Here is a 23,338-nt window from a genome sequence, read left to right on the forward strand (position 1 = left end):
ACTACATACTGACATACACCTGAACATCAGGAGGAGAGGACTCTTTAAAGTAGAGACACTACATACTGACATACACCTGCACATCAGGAGGAGAGGACTCTTTAAAGTAGAGACACTACATACTGATATACACCTGAACATCAGCAGGAGAGGACTCTTTAAAGTAGAGACACTACATACTGATATACACCTGAACATCAGCAGGAGAGGACTCTTTAAAGTAGAGACACTACATACTGATATACACCTGAGCATCAGCAGGAGAGGACTCTTTAAAGTAGAGACACTACATACTGATATACACCTGAACATAAGCAGGAGAGGACTCTTTAAAGTAGAGACACTACATACTGATCTACACCTGAACATCAGCAGGAGAGGACTCTTTAAAGTAGAGACACTACATACTGATATACACCTGAACATCAGCAGGAGAGGACTCTTTAAAGTAGAGACACTACATACTGATATACACCTGAACATCAGCAGGAGAGGACTCTTTAAAGTAGAGACACTACATACTTGTTACGGCCTATAGAATTTTGGACCCCAAAGCAAAAGACTGGAGAGAGATGGTCGATAAACAAAAAGCTTTATTCAAGCAGAGAACAAAAAATACGGCAGTGGAGTCAGGAAGTTGGCTGGCAAAAATCCAAACAATAATCCAAACAACGAGGAGAGCAGCGAGACACACCGGAGGGTCGAAACACAGAGGAATTATCTGGCAGGGAAGTGGCATGAGGACCGGGCTTTTATCTCTACAGGTGAAGAGGCGAGTGGAAACAGGTGTGCCTCGTCTGCTACTGGGAGGAGCCAGACAACTCCCTGTCACACACCAGCCCTGCAGAGGAACACAGAGAAGAGAGGGGTGAGACAGGAAATAGCACACAAAAGCACACAACTAAACAGAATCATAACAGTACCCCCCCCTCAACGGACGCCTCCTGGCGTCCTACCAGGCCTGTCCGGGTACCTCTCATAAAAGTCCCTAAGGAGAGCAGGGTCCAGAATCAGGGAGCGGGAGACCCATTGACGCTCCTCTAGTCCGTACCCCTCCCAATCCACCAAGTACTGGAACCCCCGGCCTCGCCTTCGTACATCCAACAAGCGCTGGGCGGTGAAAGCAGGATGATTGTCAATACTCCGGGGGGGAGGAGGGGGCTCGGCCGGAGGGCTCAGAGGACTGGAGGAAACTGGTTTGAGAAGTGAGACATGAAATGATGGGTGGACATTCAAGGCAGCAGGCAGCTTGAGCCTAACCACAGCGGGGTTAATAATCCGTTCAATGACAAACGGGCCAATGTACCTGGGCGCCAGTTTGCGGGAGTCAGTCTGGAGTGGCAGATCACGGGAGGACAGCCAGACCTTCTGACCGGGCTGGTAGTCCGGGGCTGGAGTGCGATGGCGGTCTGCAAGCCTCTGGTTGCGAGCAGCAGTGCGAACGAGAGCTGCCCGAGCTTCATGCCAGACTCTGCGGGCCCGCCGAAGATGCCCCTGTACTGAGGGGACTGCCACATCCCTCTCCTGGGCGGGGAAGAGAGGGGGTTGGAACCCAACAGAAGCCATGAATGGAGACATTCCTGTGGCGGAGCAAACCAGAGAGTTGTGGGCATATTCAACCCAAGGCAGGTGGGAGGCCCAGGAGACTGGATGGTGAGAAGAGACACAGCGAAGGGCTGCCTCCAGGTCCTGATTCGCACGCTCAGTCTGGCCGTTGGTCTGCGGGTGGTAACCTGATGACAGACTGGCCGACGCCCCCAATGCCTGGCAAAAGGCCTTCCAGACTCGAGAGGCAAATTGCGGACCCCTGTCAGAAACAATGTCCAGAGGAATGCCATGCAATCTAAAAACATGCTGGGTGATTAGTGTAGCAGTCTCCAGAGCAGAAGGTAACTTAGGTAGGGGAACGAAGTGTACGGCCTTGGAAAAGCGGTCAACAATCGTCAGGATAACTGTATTTCCTTCCGATGGGGGAAGACCCGTCACGAAGTCCATGGCGATGTGAGACCAAGGCCGATGAGGAATGGGGAGAGGGCTGAGAAGACCAGCAGGGGCGCGGTGGGATGCCTTACTGCGGGCGCAGATGGAGCAGGCGGCGACATACTTCTTGGCGTCAGAGGACATGGAGGGCCACCAGAAGCGTTGTTGGATGAGGCCTAGAGTCCGAAGTGCTCCTGGATGGCAAGCTATCTTAGAATCATGTCCCAACTGGAGCACTGAAGATCTGGCGTGCGGTGGAACGAACAGCCGACCCGGTGGACAACCCTCAGGAGCTGGATGGTCCTCTTGTGCCTCCAGGACCACCCTCTCAACCTCCCACCTGGCTACTCCCACCACACAGGAGGATGGAAGAAAGTAGAGACGCTACATACTGATATACACCTGAACATCAGCAGGAGAGAACTCTTTAAAGTAGAGACTCTACATACTGATATACACCTGAACATCAGCAGGAGAGGACCTCTTTAAAGTAGAGACACTACATACTGAGATACACCTGAACATCAGCAGGAGAGGACTCTTAAAAGTAGAGACACTACATACTGATATACACCTGAACATCAGCAGGAGAGGACTCTTAAAGTAGAGACACTACATACTGATATACACCTGAACATCAGCAGGAGAGGACTCTTTAAAGTAGAGACACTACATACTGAGATACACCTGAACATCAGCAGGAGAGGACTCTTTAAAGTAGAGACACTACATACTGAGATACACCTGAACATCAGCAGGAGAGGACTCTTTAAAGTAGAGACACTACATACTGATATACACCTGAACATCAGCAGGAGAGGACTCTTAAAGTAGAGACACTACATACTGATATACACCTGAAACATCAGCAGGAGAGGACTTCTTTAAAGTAGAGACACTACATACTGAGATATACACCTGACATCAGCAGGAGAGGACACTTTAAAGAGAGACACTACATACTGATATACACCTGAACATCAGCAGGAGAGGACTCTTTAAAGTAGAGACACTACATACTGATATACACCTGAACATCAGCAGGAGAGGACTCTTTAAAGTAGAGACACTACACACTGATATACACCTGAACATCAGCAGGAGAGGACTCTTTAAAGTAGAGACACTACATACTGATATACACCTGAACATCAGCAGGAGAGGACTCTTTAAAGTAGAGACACTACATACTGATATACACCTGAACATCAGCAGGAGAGGACTCTTTAAAGTAGAGACACTACACACTGATATACACCTGAACATCAGCAGGAGAGGACTCTTTAAAGTAGGAGACACTACATACTGATATACACCTGAACATCAGCAGGAGAGGACTCTTTAAAGTAGAGACACTACATACTGATATACACCTGAACATCAGCAGGAGAGGACTCTTTAAAGTAGAGACACTACATACTGATATACACCTGAACATCAGCAGGAGAGGACTCTTTAAAGTAGAGACACTACATACTGATATACACCTGAACATCAGCAGGAGAGGACTCTTTAAAGTGGAGACACTACATACTGATATACACCTGAACATCAGCAGGAGAGGACTCTTTAAAGTAGAGACACTACACACTGATATACACCTGAACATCAGCAGGAGAGGACTCTTTAAAGTAGAGACACTACATACTGATATACACCTGAACATCAGCAGGAGAGGACTCTTTAAAGTAGAGACACTACACACTGATATACACCTGAACATCAGCAGGAGAGGACTCTTTAAAGTAGAGACACTACACACTGATATACACCTGAACATCAGCAGGAGAGGACTCTTTAAAGTGGAGACACTACATACTGATATACACCTGAACATCAGCAGGAGAGGACTCTTTAAAGTAGAGACACTACACACTGATATACACCTGAACATCAGCAGGAGAGGACTCTTTAAAGTGGAGACACTACATACTGATATACACCTGAACATCCAGCAGGAGAGGACTCTTTAAAGTAGAGACACCTACATACTGACATACACCTGAACATCAGCAGGAGAGGACTCCTTAAAGTAGAGACAACTACATACTACTGATACACCTGAACATCAGCAGGAGAGGACTCGTTAAAGTAGAGAACTACACTACTGATATACACCTGAACATCAGCAGGAGAGGACTCTTTAAAGTAGAGACACTACATACTGATAAACACCTGAACATCAGCAGGAGAGGACTCTTTAAAGTAGAGACACTACATACTGATATACACCTGAACATCAGCAGGGAGAGGACTCTTTAAAGTAAGACACTACATACTGATATACACCTGAACATCAGCCAGGAGAGGACTCTTTAAAGTAGAGACACTACATACTGATATAACACCTGACATCAGCAGGAGAGGACTCTTTAAAGTAGAGACACTACACTACTGATATACACCTGAACATCAGCAGGAGAGGACTCTTTAAAGTAGAGACACTACATACTGATATACACCTGAACATCAGCAGGAGAGGACTCTTTAAAGTAGAGACACTACACACTGATATACACCTGAACATCAGCAGGAGGACTCTTTAAAGTAGAGGACACTACATACTGATATACACTGATCATCAGCAGGAGAGGACTCTTTAAAGTAGAGACACTACATACTGATATACACCTGAAACATCAAGCAGGAGAGACTCTTTAAGTAGAGACACTACATACTGATATACACCTGAACATCAGCAGGAGAGGACTCTTTAAAGTAGAGACACTACATACTGATATACACCTGAACATCAGCAGGAGAGGACTCTTTAAAGTAGAGACACTACACACTGATTACACCTGAACATCAGCAGGAGAGACTCTTTAAAGTGGAGACACTAAATACTGATATACACCTGAACATCAGCAGGAGAGGGCTCTTTAAAGTAGAGACACTACACACTGATATACACCTGAACATCAGCAGAGAGGACTCTTTAAAGTAGAGACACCACACACTGATATACACCTGAACATCAGCAGGAGAGGACTCTTTAAAGTGGAGACCACTACATACTGATATACACCTGAACATCAGCAGGAGAGGACTCTTTAAATGTAGAGTCACTACACACTGATATACACCTGAACATCAGCAGGAGAGGACTCTTGAAAGTGGAGACACTACATACTGATATACACCTGAACATCAGCAGGAGAGGACTCTTTAAAGTAGAGACACTACATACTGACATACACCTGAACACCAGCAGGAGAGGACTCTTTAAAGTAGAGACACTACATACTGACATACACCTGAACATCAGCAGGAGAGGACTCTTTAAAGTAGAGACACTACATACTGATATACACCTGAACATCAGCAGGAGAGGACTCTTTAAAGTAGAGACACTACATACTGATATACACCTGAACATCAGCAGGAGAGGACTCTTTAAAGTAGAGACACTACATACTGATATACACCTGAACATCAGCAGGAAGAGGACTCTTTAAAGTAGAGGACACTAACATACTGAATGATACACCTGAATCATCAGCAGGAGAGGACGTCTTTAAAAGTAGAGACAACTACATAATCCTGATATACACCTGAACATCAGCAGGAGAGGACGCTTAAAGTAGAGACACTCATACTGATAATCACCTGAACATCAGCAGGAGGAGGACTCCTTTAAAGTAGAGACACTACATACTGATATACACCTGAACATCAAGCAGGAGAGGACTCTTAAAGTAGAGACACTACATACTGATATACACCTGAACATCAGCAGGAGAGGACTCTTTAAAGTAGAAGACACTACATACTGATATACACCTGAACATCAGCAGGAGAGGACTCTTTAAAGTAGAGACACTACATACTGATATACACCTGAACATCAGCAGGAGAGGACTCTTTAAAGTAGAGACACTACATACTGATATACACCTGAACATCAGCAGGAGAGGACTCTTTAAAGTAGAGACACTACACACTGATATACACCTGAACATCAGCAGGAGAGGACTCTTTAAAGTGGAGACACTACATACTGATATACACCTGAACATCAGCAGGAGAGGACTCTTGAAAGTAGAGACTCTACATACTGATATACACCTGAACATCAGCAGGAGAGGACTCTTTAAAGTAGAGACACTACACACTGATACACACCTGAACATGAACCTTAGTTCCTGATCACTTCCTCTTCTCAGGCGGTTACCGCTCTTAGTTTAATCACACTCTAAATAATATAAACTCAGTACTTCTGCATCTTTTCTCTCCGAGAGCAGCGATCTGAATAATTGAGCTGCTTTGCTTGCCGCCCGTCCCTTCACCCACTTCCCCAGAATAAGGTCACTGTGTCAGATGTAATAAAGCCAGCCTTTTCTTCCACAGGATAATATTATTCCACCTCATAAGAAAACTAAAGGTCTGAATGTGTCAGATAGTTTCCACGGCGTCTGCTCGTGCTTCCTCCTCCGTGTGACAGACGCGCTGGAGAAGCACTTCTGGCCGTCTCCCTGGGGAACAGAGCTCTGCAGCCGCCGCTCTGAATGTCAAGTACACACAGCCTGGACCTCACTCCATCCTCACATCGGGGAATAACCCCTTTCGCTACACGTGGCTGAACAGAGCTGTTATTTATTGAGGTGCTGTGTGTGCACGGTATTGACTTCATTCCTGCCGCTACCTTAACCTCGTGTCGGATCGATGCTCGATTGACTTTGCTCGTTAGAGAAGATCAGTCAAACTTCAGCTCCGTCTCTCAGCTCAATCGCACAGATGTGTGGAGCTCTGGAGACGTGAGATTAGTTTCTATTGGTTTCGTTTTGAGAAGTATTAAAAGCAGACGGTTGATGAAGGCATCCTAATCTACGGTCCCTATTCTCCTCATTTCCAGATTCAGATTTGTGTCATGTCTCCATGCTGTAATGTTCAAAAAGCTCTTTATTTTTCTCATGCTGCCCTCTGTCTGAAACCAGTGGTGGCGTTTTCTCATGCTGCCCTCTGTCTGAAACCAGTGGTTGCGTTTTCTCATGCTGCCCTCTGTCTGAAACCAGTGGTTGCGTTTGCTCATGCTGCCCTCTGTCTGAAACCAGTGGTGGCGTTTTCTCATGCTGCCCTCTGTCTGAAACCAGTGGTTGCGTTTTCTCATGCTGCCCTCTGTCTGAAACCAGTGGTTGCGTTTTCTCATGCTGCCCTCTGTCTGAAACCAGTGGTGGCGTTTTCTCATGCTGCCCTCTGTCTGAAACCAGTGGTTGCGTTTTCTCATGCTGCCCTCTGTCTGAAACCAGTGGTTGCGTTTTCTCATGCTGCCCTCTGTCTGAAACCAGTGGTGGCGTTTTCTCATGCTGCCCTCTGTCTGAAACCAGTGGTTGCGTTTTCTCATGCTGCCCTCTGTCTGAAACCAGTGGTTGCGTTTTCTCATGCTGCCCTCTGTCTGAAACCAGTGGTGGCGTTTTCTCATGCTGCCCTCTGTCTGAAACCAGTGGTTGCGTTTTCTCATGCTGCCCTCTGTCTGAAACCAGTGGTTGCGTTTTCTCATGCTGCCCTCTGTCTGAAACCAGTGGTGGCGTTTTCTCATGCTGCCCTCTGTCTGAAACCAGTGGTTGCGTTTTCTCATGCTGCCCTCTGTCTGAAACCAGTGGTTGCGTTTTCTCATGCTGCCCTCTGTCTGAAACCAGTGGGTGGCGTTTTCCTCATGCTGCCCTCTGTCTGAAACCAGTGGTTGCGTTTTCTCATGCTGCCCTCTGTCTGAAACCAGTGGTTGCGTTTTCTCATGCTGCCCTCTGTCTGAAACCAGTGGTGGCGTTTTCTCATGCTGCCCTCTGTCTGAAACCAGTGGTTGCGTTTTCTCATGCTGCCCTCTGTCTGAAACCAGTGGTGGCGTTTTCTCATGCTGCCCTCTGTCTGAAACCAGTGGTTGCGTTTTCTCATGCTGCCCTCTGTCTGAAACCAGTGGTTGCGTTTTCTCATGCTGCCCTCTGTCTGAAACCAGTGGTGGCGTTTTCTCATGCTGCCCTCTGTCTGAAACCAGTGGTTGCGTTTTCTCATGCTGCCCTCTGTCTGAAACCAGTGGTTGCGTTTTCTCATGCTGCCCTCTGTCTGAAACCAGTGGTGGCGTTTTCTCATGCTGCCCTCTGTCTGAAACCAGTGGTTGCGTTTTCTCATGCTGCCCTCTGTCTGAAACCAGTGGTTGCGTTTTCTCATGCTGCCCTCTGTCTGAAACCAGTGGTGGCGTTTTCTCATGCTGCCCTCTGTCTGAAACCAGTGGTTGCGTTTTTCTCATGCTGCCCTCTGTCTGAAACCAGTGGTTGCGTTTTCTCATGCTGCCCTCTGTCTGAAACCAGTGGTGGCGTTTTCTCATGCTGCCCTCTGTCTGAAACCAGTGGTTGCGTTTTCTCATGCTGCCCTCTGTCTGAAACCAGTGGTTGCGTTTTCTCATGCTGCCCTCTGTCTGAAACCAGTGGTTGGCGTTTTCTCATGCTGCCCTCTGTCTGAAACCAGTGGTTGCGTTTTCTCATGCTGCCCTCTGTCTGAAACCAGTGGTTGCGTTTTCTCATGCTGCCCTCTGTCTGAAACCAGTGGTGGCGTTTTCTCATGCTGCCCTCTGTCTGAAACCAGTGGTTGCGTTTTCTCATGCTGCCCTCTGTCTGAAACCAGTGGTGGCGTTTTCTCATGCTGCCCTCTGTCTGAAACCAGTGGTTGCGTTTTCTCATGCTGCCCTCTGTCTGAAACCAGTGGTGGCGTTTTCTCATGCTGCCCTCTGTCTGAAACCAGTGGTTGCGTTTTCTCATGCTGCCCTCTGTCTGAAACCAGTGGTTGCGTTTTCTCATGCTGCCCTCTGTCTGAAACCAGTGGTTGCGTTTTCTCATGCTGCCCTCTGTCTGAAACCAGTGGTTGCGTTTTCTCATGCTGCCCTCTGTCTGAAACCAGTGGTGGCGTTTTCTCATGCTGCCCTCTGTCTGAAACCAGTGGTTGCGTTTTCTCATGCTGCCCTCTGTCTGAAACCAGTGGTTGCGTTTTCTCATACTGCCCTCTGTCTGAAACCAGTGGTTGCGTTTTCTCATGCTGCCCTCTGTCTGAAACCAGTGGTTGCGTTTTCTCATGCTGCCCTCTGTCTGAAACCAGTGGTGGCGTTCCAATAGTCCGTTTCTCTTAGGAACCTTCCTAACCAAGTGAAATGACCCGGAAGTCCCTCAGTGGCAGCCATGATAATAGCTGTTCCAATTCTCTAGATGAAAGGAAAGGAGGTTTCAAGCTTCCTTTATAGCCTCCTTTAGCTTAGGAACCACTGGACCTCCTTCACCGAGAGGAGAGGAGAAAATGCTGCCCCACAATGCATTGCAGCCGCAGCATTTACCGTCACTCAACAGTCGGCCGTTCACGGAAACAACCGAATATGACGGAGAAATGATATCATGGAAGTTACGGTGCTTATTAAGCTTTTTAAAACGTATGTGGTAAGTTACAAAGTGCTTTGTTCTGAACGTTCATCAGTATTATAATCAAGAGAGAAATATGAACGTTAGTTTTTACTGAAATGATCAAATAAAGTCAGCATCACAGTCTTCACTGAGCTGTGTGGGGTTTGCTCAACTTCTAAAAGATGTCTGAATGGTGATATACACAGTGATAGATGTTAAGGACTAACGTTCATAATAAATACATCTGTATTGATTTAAGATCTTTCCATCAATCATACGTATTGGGATCATTGGTATTAATGTGGACCGGAGGGAGAGGGGGACGAGCAGAAGTTTCACTTTCCTTTTTTATTTCAACACCAACTTTGGTCCTGAAGAATCTGTTTCTCTGTTGTCTACGTTCATAAAGCAAAGCAGCAGCATCAGAGCACGGAGCAGAGTCTCTAGATGAGTTCACAGGAGTCCCTCGTTCTTATAGAACATCCATGTTGTAGTCCGCTGTATAGAGAACTGTAGTTTCCATGGTTACCCCACAGCAGCAGACGCACATTCATGACGTCCGCTGGCGCATCATAAACACGCCGGATAGTGAAAGTGCAGTTGATTCTCTAAAGTACCGCAGTCTCTTCTCCTAAGTCCTTTTGAGTTCTCCTATCCACTATCCCTTAGCCCCGTGACCTTTCACTCAGAGGTCAAGGGATAGGAGATAGGGTTAGACGACAGGAGCTGATCTTTGGACTATCGGACCCAGTGTTCCATAGTGATGTCACTTTGGGATTGTATCCTTTGCAGACCATTGACATGCACTCAACCCACAGCACACCCTACAGGAGAGGAACCACGCTCTTTAAGGTGCCTCTAAACGTAGCTTACACTCACAGTGTGTGTGCACAGATGTGTTTAAGGAAAGGAGACGAAAGCCTTCCTCAGGTGGTATTAAAACTGTGTTGGAGTGACCTTCACTTCGAAGAGAGTTCCTGTCATCTTTCTTTTTCATAAAGCGGCGACTTTACTTCAGTGAAACGGGTGTCATCATCAGAACAGACTCTCTCTCTCTGTTGTCTCTGAGTGATGGCTGTTTGAGACTTCAGGCTTTCTTCTTCTCTCTTTGGTCTATCACATCTTTTACTAAAAGCGTGGTTAGCCTTGCTCTTGAAACTTGCTCGACATACAGATAAAATATTTTGACACCATTTGAAAAGCTAGGGATGAACGCTCAGCATGCTTTTGCCATCATGTAATGAAATATCTCAGCTTTCCTTCACCTTTTTAAACTGATAGCTCAAAATCCTTGGAGCAAATCTCCCCGCATGCAAGCTGCCTTTTAAAAGACGTTGTATTATCATTGAAACAATATATTTGTAGTCATTCTGTCCTCTCTCTTCTCAACGCTAGGTCCACTTCCCAGACGTGGAGAGGGTGGAGTGGCTGAACAAGGTAAGCACCGAGTGGCCGTCTCTTTCTTGGATTTGTCCGCCTGACTGAAGCTCTCCGGTTTACCTTCTGTGAACTGGAGGAGAAGGGACGTGCTCTCTCCTCCTCACACTGGGAGGGTGTGTGTGTGTGTGTGTGCGTGTGTGTGTGTGCGAGTGTGTGTGTGTGTGTGTGTGTGTGTGTGTGTGTGTGTGTGTGTGTGTGTGTGTGTGTGTGTGTGTGTGTGTGTGTGTGTGTGTGTGTGTGTGTGTGTGTGTGTGTTGCCTGGCTCTACACACACACACTCTGCAGCACACTGGACTTAACATGCAGGCTGGTCTCTGCAGCGCTTAGAAAATCCATTAACCCCTGTGTGTCCCTATGGCAACGACCTGGATGTAATGGTAAAGCGCACATGAAACTGATCTTAAATCTACAATTCATTTGCCGTTGAGTCTGTGAAGATTCCACCTGAACAACACCACATTTGGAGTGTTTTAACGTAGCTGCATGTCTCTCAGTTTCAGGGATGGCAGCTTCAGAAAGGACGCAGATATAAAAACACAAATGTCCCACAGGGAGAAACATCCAGCAACTTGACAACACATGCAGCCTTTAGAGAACACTCAGCGACTTGAGGAGACATGGCAGCGTCTGCTAAAAGCTGCAGAAACCAAACGCTGCAGATATAAAACGCTGAAGAAGAACTCTTTAAATGAATGATATGACGGAGAAGGGTAACATATATTAGTCTGTTACTACTTCACTTCCTTGTAGTCTACACTTCACAGCTGTTCAAACTAAAGCACCAGCACTTCAGATGGCTTATTTAAACGAGCACTCTGACTTTTCAAGGGGAATTGATGTTATTGTGTCTTTGGACTTGAAATGCACCGTGTCCCCTCAGACGGTGAAGCAGATGTGGCCGTACATCTGCCAGTTTGTGGAGAAGCTGTTCCACGAAACCATCGAGCCGGCGGTGAAGGAGTCCAACGCTCACCTGAGCACCTTCTGCTTCAGCAAGATCCACCTGGGAGACAAGGTGAGCTAATGCTAATGCTAATACTTCATTACTGTACTGAAGTACATGTTTCTGGTATCAGTACTTTACTCCACTACTTGTTTTTCTGACCACTTTCTACTTCTTACATGTTGAACTCAAATACCTGTACTTTCTACTTCTTACATGTTGAACCCAAATACCTGTACTTTCTACTTCTCTCATGTTGAACTCAAATACCTGTACTTTCTACTTCTTACATGTTGAACTCAAATACCTGTACTTTCTACTTCTCTCATGTTCCAAACAGCTGGTTCCTTTAGTCTGAATGTGTGTTGGGGCGTGGTCATTATTCTTTAGAGTCACTGCGTGCCTATTGGTTGGAACACGATCCGTGTATCCATCACTTCCTGGTCTTCTCTAAAGAAGAGGGACCAATGGAAACGTTGTCATGTTGCCGTTGTTCAGCATGGAAACATTCATTAGCTAACAATGACATTATTGTTCTATTGATATAAAGGGAGGTCAGGTACTCTTTAAAGCAGCTGCTAGCTATGGGTACTTTCTACTGAAGTACACTTCAAAGCCTCTTTACTTTGACTTGAGTAAAGAAGTTTAGTCAGTACTTCTACTTGCACTGAAACCTACAGAGCACTCTACAGGAAGGGGATACAAGCAGAATAGGGCCTCTTTAAGATGGCTTCAAACTTAGCATCCACTCAAAATGTGAAGATTAGAGTGAGTGTGTGTGTGTGTGTGTGTGTGTGAGTGTGTGTGTGTGTGTGCACGGATTCTTTTAAGGGAAAGGAGATGAAAGCACTGCCTTCCTCAGGTGGTACTGAACGCTGTGTGGGAACGACCTTCACTTTCATCCAAGCAGCATGTTACGTTCTAAACAAAGGGAAGTAACTAAATGTAAAAATAACCGGGAGAGAGAAAAAAAGAGAGGAAACTGATTTGGCAAAATTAGTAGACAATGTTTAATCATTTGAAAAGGAAGAAAGCTCATTAGCCAATTTCCAAAGCAAACTTAAGATAAACTGGAGCTCTTCTCCTTGTAATGCTATTTTATTTCTATTTGAGATGTTTACATTTCGGATTGTTTATTTCTTTAATTTCTCTTATGTATGCCTTGTCTTGTCACCCTGCTGCAACGCAAATAAGTACTTCTTATCTTATCTGTGCAGCAGCACGGCTCCTAACTGGCTTCGCTCCACCGGCTGCCCGTTCCTTCGAGGATTCAGTTTAAAACTCTTTTATGTACTTTTAAAGCCCTCCATGGCCTCGCCCTACCTCTCTGAGCTGTCACACAGCTACACGCCCACTCGCACCCTCAGGTCAGCTGATCAGCTGCTCCTGAGGGTGCCAACAACTAAGTCTAAGCGCAGAGGCGCCTGTTCCACTCTTCGTTTTCCGAATGCCAGGAAGTATTCTTGCCTCGCTTCTGAAGCAAGTGACTCAGAAGACATGTGCTACCAAGCAAGCGTACTCGAGATTGAGAAACACCCCGTGCTTCCTCTGCTGCTGCCCCTCAGGTGTGGAACCTGCCCTTGCTCATCAGACAGACTCTGTTTTTAGATCCCGTCTTAAAACCCACCTCTCCTCCTCAGCATTCGGAACCGAGTAGATTGTTGCTTTTATTTGCTTTCAGTGGTCGAGTGTTTGTACTATATGTTTTTATTTTATTGTGTAATTGTTACGTTTATTTTGCTTTGTTTTGTGTTTCGTATCTTTTGTGTGATTTTCTACTTATCTTTATGTTTTGTGAGCTGAGCTGTGTGCTTTTATATGTTATGTATCTCTCTGCACTTTGGTCTGGAGGTTTTTAAGTGCTTTAGAAATAAAGTTGGATTGGATCTTCGAAGGATCCCCCTGGGAGACAAAGTTTAGTTTGGTGTATTCGTTTATAGTGTCGTGGACAGTCCCCATTGATCAACTGTCACACACAACAGTAAATGGAGCAGCTTTAGTCAACATTGCTCATTTCCAGCTGTTGTCCTGGCCGGGGGATAACAGAACAGACACCTTTTAAAATCACAATACATCAACAGCATTAGTTATAAAGAAAGGATGAAAGACAAGGAGACACAGGCGAAAGGATAAAAGAGAACAATAAACAACACATATAGCAGCACTTACAAATGCTGGTCAGTGATGTCTTAAAAAATCATGTATTCAAAGTGTTATTTAAATAAAGCTTTGACCCTTTGAATACAATTTAGTTTAGTGTATTTGTTTATAGTGTCGTGGACAGTCCCCATTAATCAACTTTCACACACAACAGTAAATGGAGCAGCTTTAGCCAACATCGCTCATTTCCAGCTGTTGTCCTGATGATAATAATACCTTTTTAAAATCCCTAAACATCAACAGCAGTGAGCTAATGCTAATGCTAACGTCCCTGCATGTCTCTGAGAGCGAGCACATGTTTATTTCAGCAGCTACAGCAGGTGTTGAGTGAACATATATATGCCGTCACATGTGTTTCATAAATAGTTTCCATGTGGGGGTCAGCGGGGGGTGTTGCTGTTGATAGACTGATGAGGTCATAATGCTTTCTCTGTTTGTGCTGCAGCCGCTCAGGGTCAACGGGGTCAAGGTTTACACGGAGAACGTGGATCAGAGACAGATCATCATGGACCTGCAGATCAGGTGAGTCCCACAGGAAACCATTATGTGCTAGCTTTAACTGATTGTGGTATAACATTGAATACGATTATAGAGTGGTACAGGAATGAGTTAAACCTGGCAGTGACTCAGCGTTATGAGTCCTGAAACCCAGAAATAAGCCAGCCACCTTTAGCTTAGCGGTGGTGACGTGAAGTCATGTGACCGTGCTGTAGTTCCTTTATAGTCCAACATTAGCCTCCTTTAGCTTAGCGGTGGTGACGTGAAGTCATGTGACCGTGCTGTAGTTCCTTTATAGTCCAACATTAGCCTCCTTTAGCTTAGCGGTGGTGACGTGAAGTCATGTGACCGTGCTGTAGTTCCTTTATAGTCCAACATTAGCCACCTTTAGCTTAGCGGTGGTGACGTGAAGTCATGTGACCGTGCTGTAGTTCCTTTATAGCCCAACATTAGCCACCTTTAGCTTAGCGGTGGTGACGTGAAGTCATGTGACCGTGCTGTAGTTCCTTTATAGCCCAACATTAGCCACCTTTAGCTTAGCGGTGGTGACGTGAAGTCATGTGACCGTGCTGTAGTTCCTTTATAGCCCAACATTAGCCGCCTTTAGCTTAGCGGTGGTGACGTGAAGTCATGTGACCATGCTGTAGTTCCTTTATAGCCTAACATTAGCCTCCTTTAGTTTAGCGGTGGTGACGGGAAGTCATGTGACCGTGCTGTAGTTCCTTTATAGCCCAACATTAGCCTCCTTTAGCTTAGCGGTGGTGACGTGAAGTCATGTGACCGTGCTGTAGTTCCTTTATAGCCCAACATTAGCCACCTTTAGCTTAGCGGTGGTGACGTGAAGTCATGTGACCGTGCTGTAGTTCCTTTATAGCCCAACATTAGCCTCCTTTAGCTTAGCGGTGGTGACGTGAAGTCATGTGACCGTGCTGTAGTTCCTTTATAGCCCAACATTAGCCACCTTTAGCTTAGCGGTGGTGACGTGAAGTCATGTGAACATGCTGTAGTTCCTTTATAGCCCAACATTAGCCTCCTTTAGCTTAGCGGTGGTGACGTGAAGTCATGTGACCGTGCTGTAGTTCCTTTATAGCCCAACATTAGCCACCTTTAGTTTAGCGGTGGTGACGTGAAGTCATGTGACCGTGCTGTAGTTCCTTTATAGCCCAACATTAGCCTCATTTAGCTTAGCGGTGGTGACGTGAAGTCATGTGACCGTGCTGTAGTTCCTTTATAGCCCAACATTAGCCACCTTTAGTTTAGCGGTGGTGACGTGAAGTCATGTGACCGTGCTGTAGTTCCTTTATAGCCCAACATTAGCCTCATTTAGCTTAGCGGTGGTGACGTGAAGTCATGTGACCGTGCTGCAGTTCCTTTATAGCCCAACATTAGCCTCCTTTAGCTTAGCGGTGGTGACGTGAAGTCATGTGACCGTGCTGTAGTTCATTTATAGCCCAACGTTAGCCTCCTTTGGCTTAGCGGTGGTGACGTGAAGTCATGTGACCGTGCTGTAGTTCCTTTATAGCCCAACATTAGCCACCTTTAGCTTAGCGGTGGTGACGTGAAGTCATGTGACCGTGCTGTAGTTCCTTTATAGCCCAACATTAGCCACCTTTAGCTTAGCGGTGGTGACTTGAAGTCATGTGACCGTGCTGTAGTTCCTTTATAGCCCAACATTAGCCGCCTTTAGCTTAGCGGTGGTGACGTGAAGTCATGTGACCGTGCTGTAGTTCCTTTATAGCCCAACATTAGCCACCTTTAGCTTAGCGGTGGTGACTTGAAGTCATGTGACCGTGCTGTAGTTCCTTTATAGCCCAACATTAGCCGCCTTTAGCTTAGCGGTGGTGACGTGAAGTCATGTGACCGTGCTGTAGTTCCTTTATAGCCCAACATTAGCCACCTTTAGCTTAGCGGTGGTGACTTGAAGTCATGTGACCGTGCTGTAGTTCCTTTATAGCCCAACATTAGCCACCTTTAGCTTAGCGGTGGTGACGTGAAGTCATGTGACCGTGCTGTAGTTCCTTTATAGCCCAACATTAGCCGCCTTTAGCTTAGCGGTGGTGACGTGAAGTCATGTGACCGTGCTGTAGTTCCTTTATAGCCCAACATTAGCCACCTTTAGCTTAGCGGTGGTGACGTGAAGTCATGTGACCGTGCTGTAGTTCCTTTATAGCCCAACATTAGCCACCTTTAGCTTAGCGGTGGTGACTTGAAGTCATGTGACCGTGCTGTATTTCCTTTATAGCCCAACATTAGCCACCTTTAGCTTAGCGGTGGTGACGTGAAGTCATGTGATCGTCCTGTAGTTCCTTTCTAGCCCAACGTTAGCCTCCTTTAGCTTAGCGGTGGTGACGTGAAGTCATGTGACCGTGCTGTAGTTCCTTTATAGCCCAACATTAGCCACCTTTGGCTTAGCGGTGGTGAAGTCATGTGACCGTGCTGTAGTTCCTTTATAGCCCAACATTAGCCACCTTTAGCTTAGCGGTGGTGACGTGAAGTCATGTGACCGTGCTGTAGTTCCTTTATAGCCCAACATTAGCCACCTTTGGCTTAGCGGTGGTGAAGTCATGTGACCGTGCTGTAGTTCCTTTATAGCCCAACATTATCCTCCTTTAGCTTAGCGGTGGTGACGTGAAGTCATGTGACCGTGCTGTAGTTCCTTTATAGCCCAACATTAGCCACCTTTGGCTTAGCGGTGGTGAAGTCATGTGACCGTGCTGTAGTTCCTTTATAGCCCAACATTAGCCTCCTTTAGCTTAGCGGTGGTGACGTGAAGTCATGTGACCGTGCTGCAGTTCCTTTATAGCCCAACATTAGCCACCTTTAGCTTAGCGGTGGTGACGTGAAGTCATGTGACCGTGCTGTAGTACTTTCTAGCCCAACGTTAGCCTCCTTTAGCTTAGCGGTGGTGACGTGAAGTCATGTGACCATGCTGTAGTTCCTTTATAGCCCAACATTAGCCTCCTTTAGCTTAGCGGTGGTGACTTGAAGTCATTTGACCGTGCTGTAGTTCCTTTATAGCCCAACATTAGCCTCCTTTAGCTTAGCGGTGGTGACGTGAAGTCATGTGACCGTGCTGCAGTTCCTTTATAGCCCAACATTAGCCACCTTTAGCTTAGCGGTGGTGACCTGAAGTCATGTGACCGTGCTGTAGTTCCTTTATAGCCCAACATTAGCCGCCTTTAGCTTAGCGGTGGTGACGTGAAGTCATGTGACCGTGCTGTAGTTCCTTTATAGCCCAACATTAGCCACCTTTGGCTTAGCGGTGGTGAAGTCATGTGACCGTGCTGTAGTTCCTTTATAGCCCAACATTATCCTCCTTTAGCTTAGCGGTGGTGACGTGAAGTCATGTGACCGTGCTGTAGTTCCTTTATAGCCCAACATTAGCCACCTTTGGCTTAGCGGTGGTGAAGTCATGTGACCGTGCTGTAGTTCCTTTATAGCCCAACATTAGCCTCCTTTAGCTTAGCGGTGGTGACGTGAAGTCATGTGACCGTGCTGCAGTTCCTTTATAGCCCAACATTAGCCTCCTTTAGCTTAGCGGTGGTGACGTGAAGTCATGTGACCGTGCTGTAGTACTTTCTAGCCCAACGTTAGCCTCCTTTAGCTTAGCGGTGGTGACGTGAAGTCATGTGACCATGCTGTAGTTCCTTTATAGCCCAACATTAGCCTCCTTTAGCTTAGCGGTGGTGACTTGAAGTCATTTGACCGTGCTGTAGTTCCTTTATAGCCCAACATTAGCCTCCTTTAGCTTAGCGGTGGTGACGTGAAGTCATGTGACCGTGCTGCAGTTCCTTTATAGCCCAACATTAGCCACCTTTAGCTTAGCGGTGGTGACCTGAAGTCATGTGACCGTGCTGTAGTTCCTTTATAGCCCAACATTAGCCGCCTTTAGCTTAGCGGTGGTGACCTGAAGTCATGTGACCTTGCTGTGAGGACAGGTAGGGGTAAAGTGTCTACTCATTTCTGAGTTTTAGGACTCATTCCTACACCACTATCCCATATGTTTTCCATTACGATTGTGATTTTAAAAAGTGTTTTGTCAATGATCCAGGCCACAAAACACTTCTCTCACATTGTAGTCAAACTCCCCAATACCTTTAATATCAGAATATATTATTTTGTTTATCTGGGAGAAATAAAAACGCCAGACTCAGGAGAGGAGTGTGTTCGCGGTGCTGCCACTCAAACCCAAGATGTTTTAGAAGAGTCGATCTGAATTCATGCCACACAAGTAATCTTCCCCTCAGCAGTGAAGTTTGTTCCCTCGCTGAGCGGCGGGAGATATGCTGCCTGTCGCCTGCAGCTCTTTAGCACTTTGTTCCATTACTCCCTGAAATGTTAACAACCAACCACTTCTCTAGTGTCCTTATGTGGAGCTGCAGCAGGAGGAAATGTTCGCTATGCATTAGTGGTATAACTCCAGCTCGGTGACAGGAGCATAAACAGTAAACAATGCAGTACTTATAAACGACATTGCGGTTTGCATCCAGCGCAGGAATAAATAACGCTATTTAGAGAAGTTATACTAATTTCTAAGTACATTGAGTGTTTGTTGCAGTAAAAAATGCTAACTATGCAGTATAAAAAACTAGATTTATACCACAACATCTCCGTTGGAAAACCCCACGATGCTAGAGAAGTCAACATGATGTTCCAAAACCAACATCCTGGCTTTTCTGACCATGAAATTCCTTTTTAAATTGATAAAAAACCTGGAGAAATTGCTTCCATACACCGCCTGAATGTATGTGTGTATGCAAGTGTGCATGTATGCATATATAGGTGTATGTGTGTGTATGTATATGTGTGTATTATCTTTTCGATTTCCACACGGCATCTACTGCAGTCTGTCCGTCCTGGGAGAGGGATCCCTCCTCTGCTGCTCTCCCTGAGGTTTCTCCCATGTTCCCTTTAACTGTGGGGTTTCTCCGGAAGTTTTTCCTTGTATGATGTGAGGGTCTAAGGACAGAGGGTCTGAGGACAGAGGGTCTGAGGAGAGGGTCTAAGGAGAGGGTCTAAGGAGAGGGTCTAAGGACAGAGGGTCTGAGGACAGAGGGTCTAAGGACAGAGGGTCTAAGGACAGAGGGTCTAAGGACAGAGGGTCTGAGGAGAGGGTCTAAGGACAGAGGGTCTGAGGACAGAGGGTCTAAGGACAGAGGGTCTAAGGACAGAGGGTCTGAGGAGAGGGTCTAAGGAGAGGGTCTAAGGAGAGGGTCTAAGGACAGAGGGTCTAAGGAGAGGGTCTAAGGACAGAGGGTCTGAGGACAGAGGGTCTAAGGACAGAGGGTCTGAGGACAGAGGGTCTAAGGACAGAGGGTCTGAGGACAGAGGGTCTGAGGACAGAGGGTCTAAGGACAGAGGGTCTAAGGACGGAGGGTCTGAGGACAGAGTGTCTAAGGAGAGGGTCTGAGGACAGAGGGTCTGAGGACAGAGGGTCTGAGGACAGAGGGTCTGAGGACAGAGTGTCTAAGGAGAGGGTCTGAGGACAGAGGGTCTGAGGACAGAGGGTCTGAGGACAGAGGGTCTGAGGACAGAGGGTCTGAGCTGTTGTATTTGCTGTAAAGTGTCTCGACTGTAGGCTATTTTATTTTATGTACAGCACTTTGGCTCCACCAAAAATATTTTATAAATGTGCTATATAAATAAAACTTGGTGTGTGTGTGTGTGTGTGTGTGTGTGTGTGTGTGTGTGTGTGTGTGTGTGTGTGTGTATAAGTAGGTACATGTGTACGTGTGTAGATATGTCCGGGTCACGAAAGAGATATGATTTGCAAAACTGTGCTTTTAATATAAAGTGACTCCTATTAAAGAATACAAATAAATAAAAAAAGATATTCCAACTTGTTTTGTGTTTTTGTTCCCTTTAGTTTCGTTGGCAACACAGAGATCGACGTGGACATCAAGCGCTACTACTGCAAAGCGGGCATCAAGAGCATCCAGGTAGGAACTCCTCTGTATGTCCGCCTCCGTAATTTAAAGGCTTCTTCAGAGCAGCTCTAAAGTCAGGACCGTTTATACAAAGTGATTTGGCGAGGAGCTCCTTCTTGCCTTCTCATTCCTATGCAGTGACATCTATCATGTCTGCATATCAAAAGCTTTTAGTCTAATGATTCCACGCACAACTTCCTCATGTCCGCTGCCAGCTCACCCCGATGAGGCCGGCGTGACTGATGACAACACAAACAACAACAGTGCAATGTGTGAGCAGCCATTACGAGATGCTTTACAGCCAAGCCCGTTCAGAAGCCATGTTCTGCTCTGAGGTTTGCTCCAGAAGACGCATCTGGAAAACAAAAAGTCTTACACTGCAGGAATCTGTTTTTTATTGTATTGTGTCGTAACCCCCTTTGATTGATTATAAGACCATTATAGTTTAGTACTTACATATTAGGATGATCTGTTTAAGCCCCCCTCTTGAGTGCATGTTACTAACATTTTTAATTTTTGTATTGAATGAATGAATGAAAACTTTATTACAGACTCAGGTCCAGATAAAAGACAAGGCATTAGATATAATAAATTACATACATAGCATAAAAAGAATTCATAGTTTAAGAATAATTTAAATCAGTGTCCTACAAAGAGACAACTATACCAATGTCTCCACAGCTGCGATTGGTAGCGTGTACTAAGCCTTATGTTCGATAAGGCCAAGAGGATTTCATTATCAGAGTCATTAAGCCGGCAAATACATTTATACATAAGATTTCTTAAAAGAGCTTGTAGAGTATTGACTCCTGCAGCCACACACATTTCACTTGCACTCGACCATCGAGGTCTCTTCAGCAATATTCTCATGGCATCATTATGAGCTACTTGAAGTTTGTATTGTATTGTGTTGTAACCCCCTTTGATTGATTATAAGACCATTATAGTTTAGTACTTACATATTAGGATGATCTGTTTAAGCCGCCCTCTTGAGTGCATGCTATTAACATTTTTAATTGAGTGATTCGGTCATTAAAGGACAGGTGAAGGCAAAAACAGAGTCACATATACAGTACATACTTATATGAGAAGCCCCCCTCTTGACTACATGACTGTGTTGTTGTTGTTGTTGTTGTTGTTGTTGTTGTTGTTGTTGTTGTTCCGTCTGTCCTTGGCCTTTCTGTGTTCCAGCAGTGGAACAAACACTGAAAACAGTCAGTGTTGCTCCTTGGAGACCGAGGGGTGTTAGGGCTATACCTGGGAGACCTTTACTGCTGCTGCCCCCGTTATGTAACTCAGCGAGACCTACATATCTCTGCGGCTCATTATAAGACACACACACACACACACACACACACACACACACACACACACAGCAGGTGCATCATATACTACTGACAGCTTTGTGAGGAGAGGGTTCAAACGTTTTAAAATGATAAAAATAAATAATTATAATAATAACAAATGAACCTGGGATCGTGTGTGTGTGTGTGTGTGTGTGTCTGTGTGTGTGTGTGTGTGTGTGTGTGTGTGTGTGTGTGTGTGTGTGTGTGTGTGTGTGTGTGTGTGTGTGTGTGTGTGTGTGTGTGTGTGTGTGTGTGTGTGTGTGTGTGTGTGTGTGTGTGTGTGTGTGTGTGTGTGCAGTGTTTCCCCTAGTCATAGCAGCGGTGCTAAGGCACGTTGGTCCAGCATAATGTGAGCGCGGAGCACGTGGAATCTTTTAGTGCGTGCGAAGTGCGCCCCGCCAATTTGTTTCCATGTGTCTGGCAGCACCAGGGCCGGCTCTACACTATTTGCTGCCCGAGGCGAGATTTTATATATAAAGAATAAATGAAAAATCTCTACAAAAGACAAATACACGACAAAAACAGAAACTTATTGACATTGGTCATATCCGTCAAAATGGCTTCAAATGTATTCAGTATTGTATGAGCTTGTTTTAATTGGGGGGTGGACGTCACATCCTCTAGGGGGGTCCGGGGGTATGCCCCCCCCCCCCCCGGGAAGATTTTTTTTTTTTAACATTTTAAAGTAAAATGCTTCAATCTGGTGCCCTTTGAGCGCCCAATCACTAGAGACCTGATCTAGGGGGTACAACTCTAAACACTATGAAAAAGATCGCTTTACATTTTAATAATCAAATAAGTATCTGAGCATAGCCAATAACAAATAAATGAAACTTATTTTATTTTTGTTGTTCATTCATATCTTATTTTAGCAGTTGACATTTATTCATGCATATTTTTGTATCTCTCTAACTTTAAACGATATGTCTGGTTACTGTCCTATAGTAGACACTGGAATGATTTCAAACCTGTTTTTATTTATCCTAATAATTATAAACGAGTGCCTTGGAAATATGTGTTTACATAATTTGTAAACACATATTTGTTTAAGACCCACTGAGATAACTTAAACACTCACTGAGCCTCTCAGTCTGACAGGAGAGCTCTCCTCCACCCTGGTTGTAGAAACATCTACTTCTTATATCCGTTAGCGCAGCTAGCACCAGATGCTAATAACAACAGCGCCGGTACCGGTGCGCTCTATCTCCCACGCTCGCACTTTGGCTGTGAGCTGCAGGCGCCAGATAAGCCAACATCCCCCACTTTCATCACTTACAGCGCTCATCGTACAGGGCAAATGGAAAGTGTAACCGGGGGGAAAGGGTGTTCCATTTACTTAATTATGAATGTTGCTACATCAAGGCTGAAAATTAGGATGAGCACCAACGGTCAAATGTTTTTTCCCCTCCCAGAGCTGCCAGCGCAGCGCCTCCACAGATCTGGCAAAAGTCGGCCCTGCCTAGTACAAACAGTGGCAATGTCTCAAGATTTAGCAAAAATACACCTTTATTGAACATACAGTAACACAAATACTACAAATCAACATAACAAACAATACAAAATGAAAAAGGGTCGCCACTTATTATTATTTTAATAATTTTTTTTTTTTTTTAAAATGCCCCCCCAAATTTCATTTTTTTGGGTACCTGGCTGGCGCCCCCT

General features: G+C 45.6%; 1 protein-coding gene across 1 annotated transcript in view; it reads left to right on the forward strand.

Moving 5' to 3' along the window:
* Positions 1-23,338, forward strand: part of LOC117444723 (extended synaptotagmin-2-A) — a gene marked incomplete at its 3' end in the record, with an annotated part of 34,165 nt that overhangs the window by 10,215 nt on the left and 612 nt on the right. The window contains exons 2-5 of the mRNA XM_034080147.1: positions 10,758-10,799; positions 11,683-11,817; positions 14,351-14,427; positions 20,270-20,342. Of these exons, the coding sequence (XP_033936038.1) occupies positions 10,758-10,799; positions 11,683-11,817; positions 14,351-14,427; positions 20,270-20,342 (327 nt within the window). The remainder of the gene's footprint in view (positions 1-10,757; positions 10,800-11,682; positions 11,818-14,350; positions 14,428-20,269; positions 20,343-23,338) is intronic.

Source organism: Pseudochaenichthys georgianus, unplaced genomic scaffold (assembly GCF_902827115.2).
Source record: "Pseudochaenichthys georgianus unplaced genomic scaffold, fPseGeo1.2 scaffold_906_arrow_ctg1, whole genome shotgun sequence".
Lineage (NCBI taxonomy): Eukaryota > Metazoa > Chordata > Actinopteri > Perciformes > Channichthyidae > Pseudochaenichthys > Pseudochaenichthys georgianus.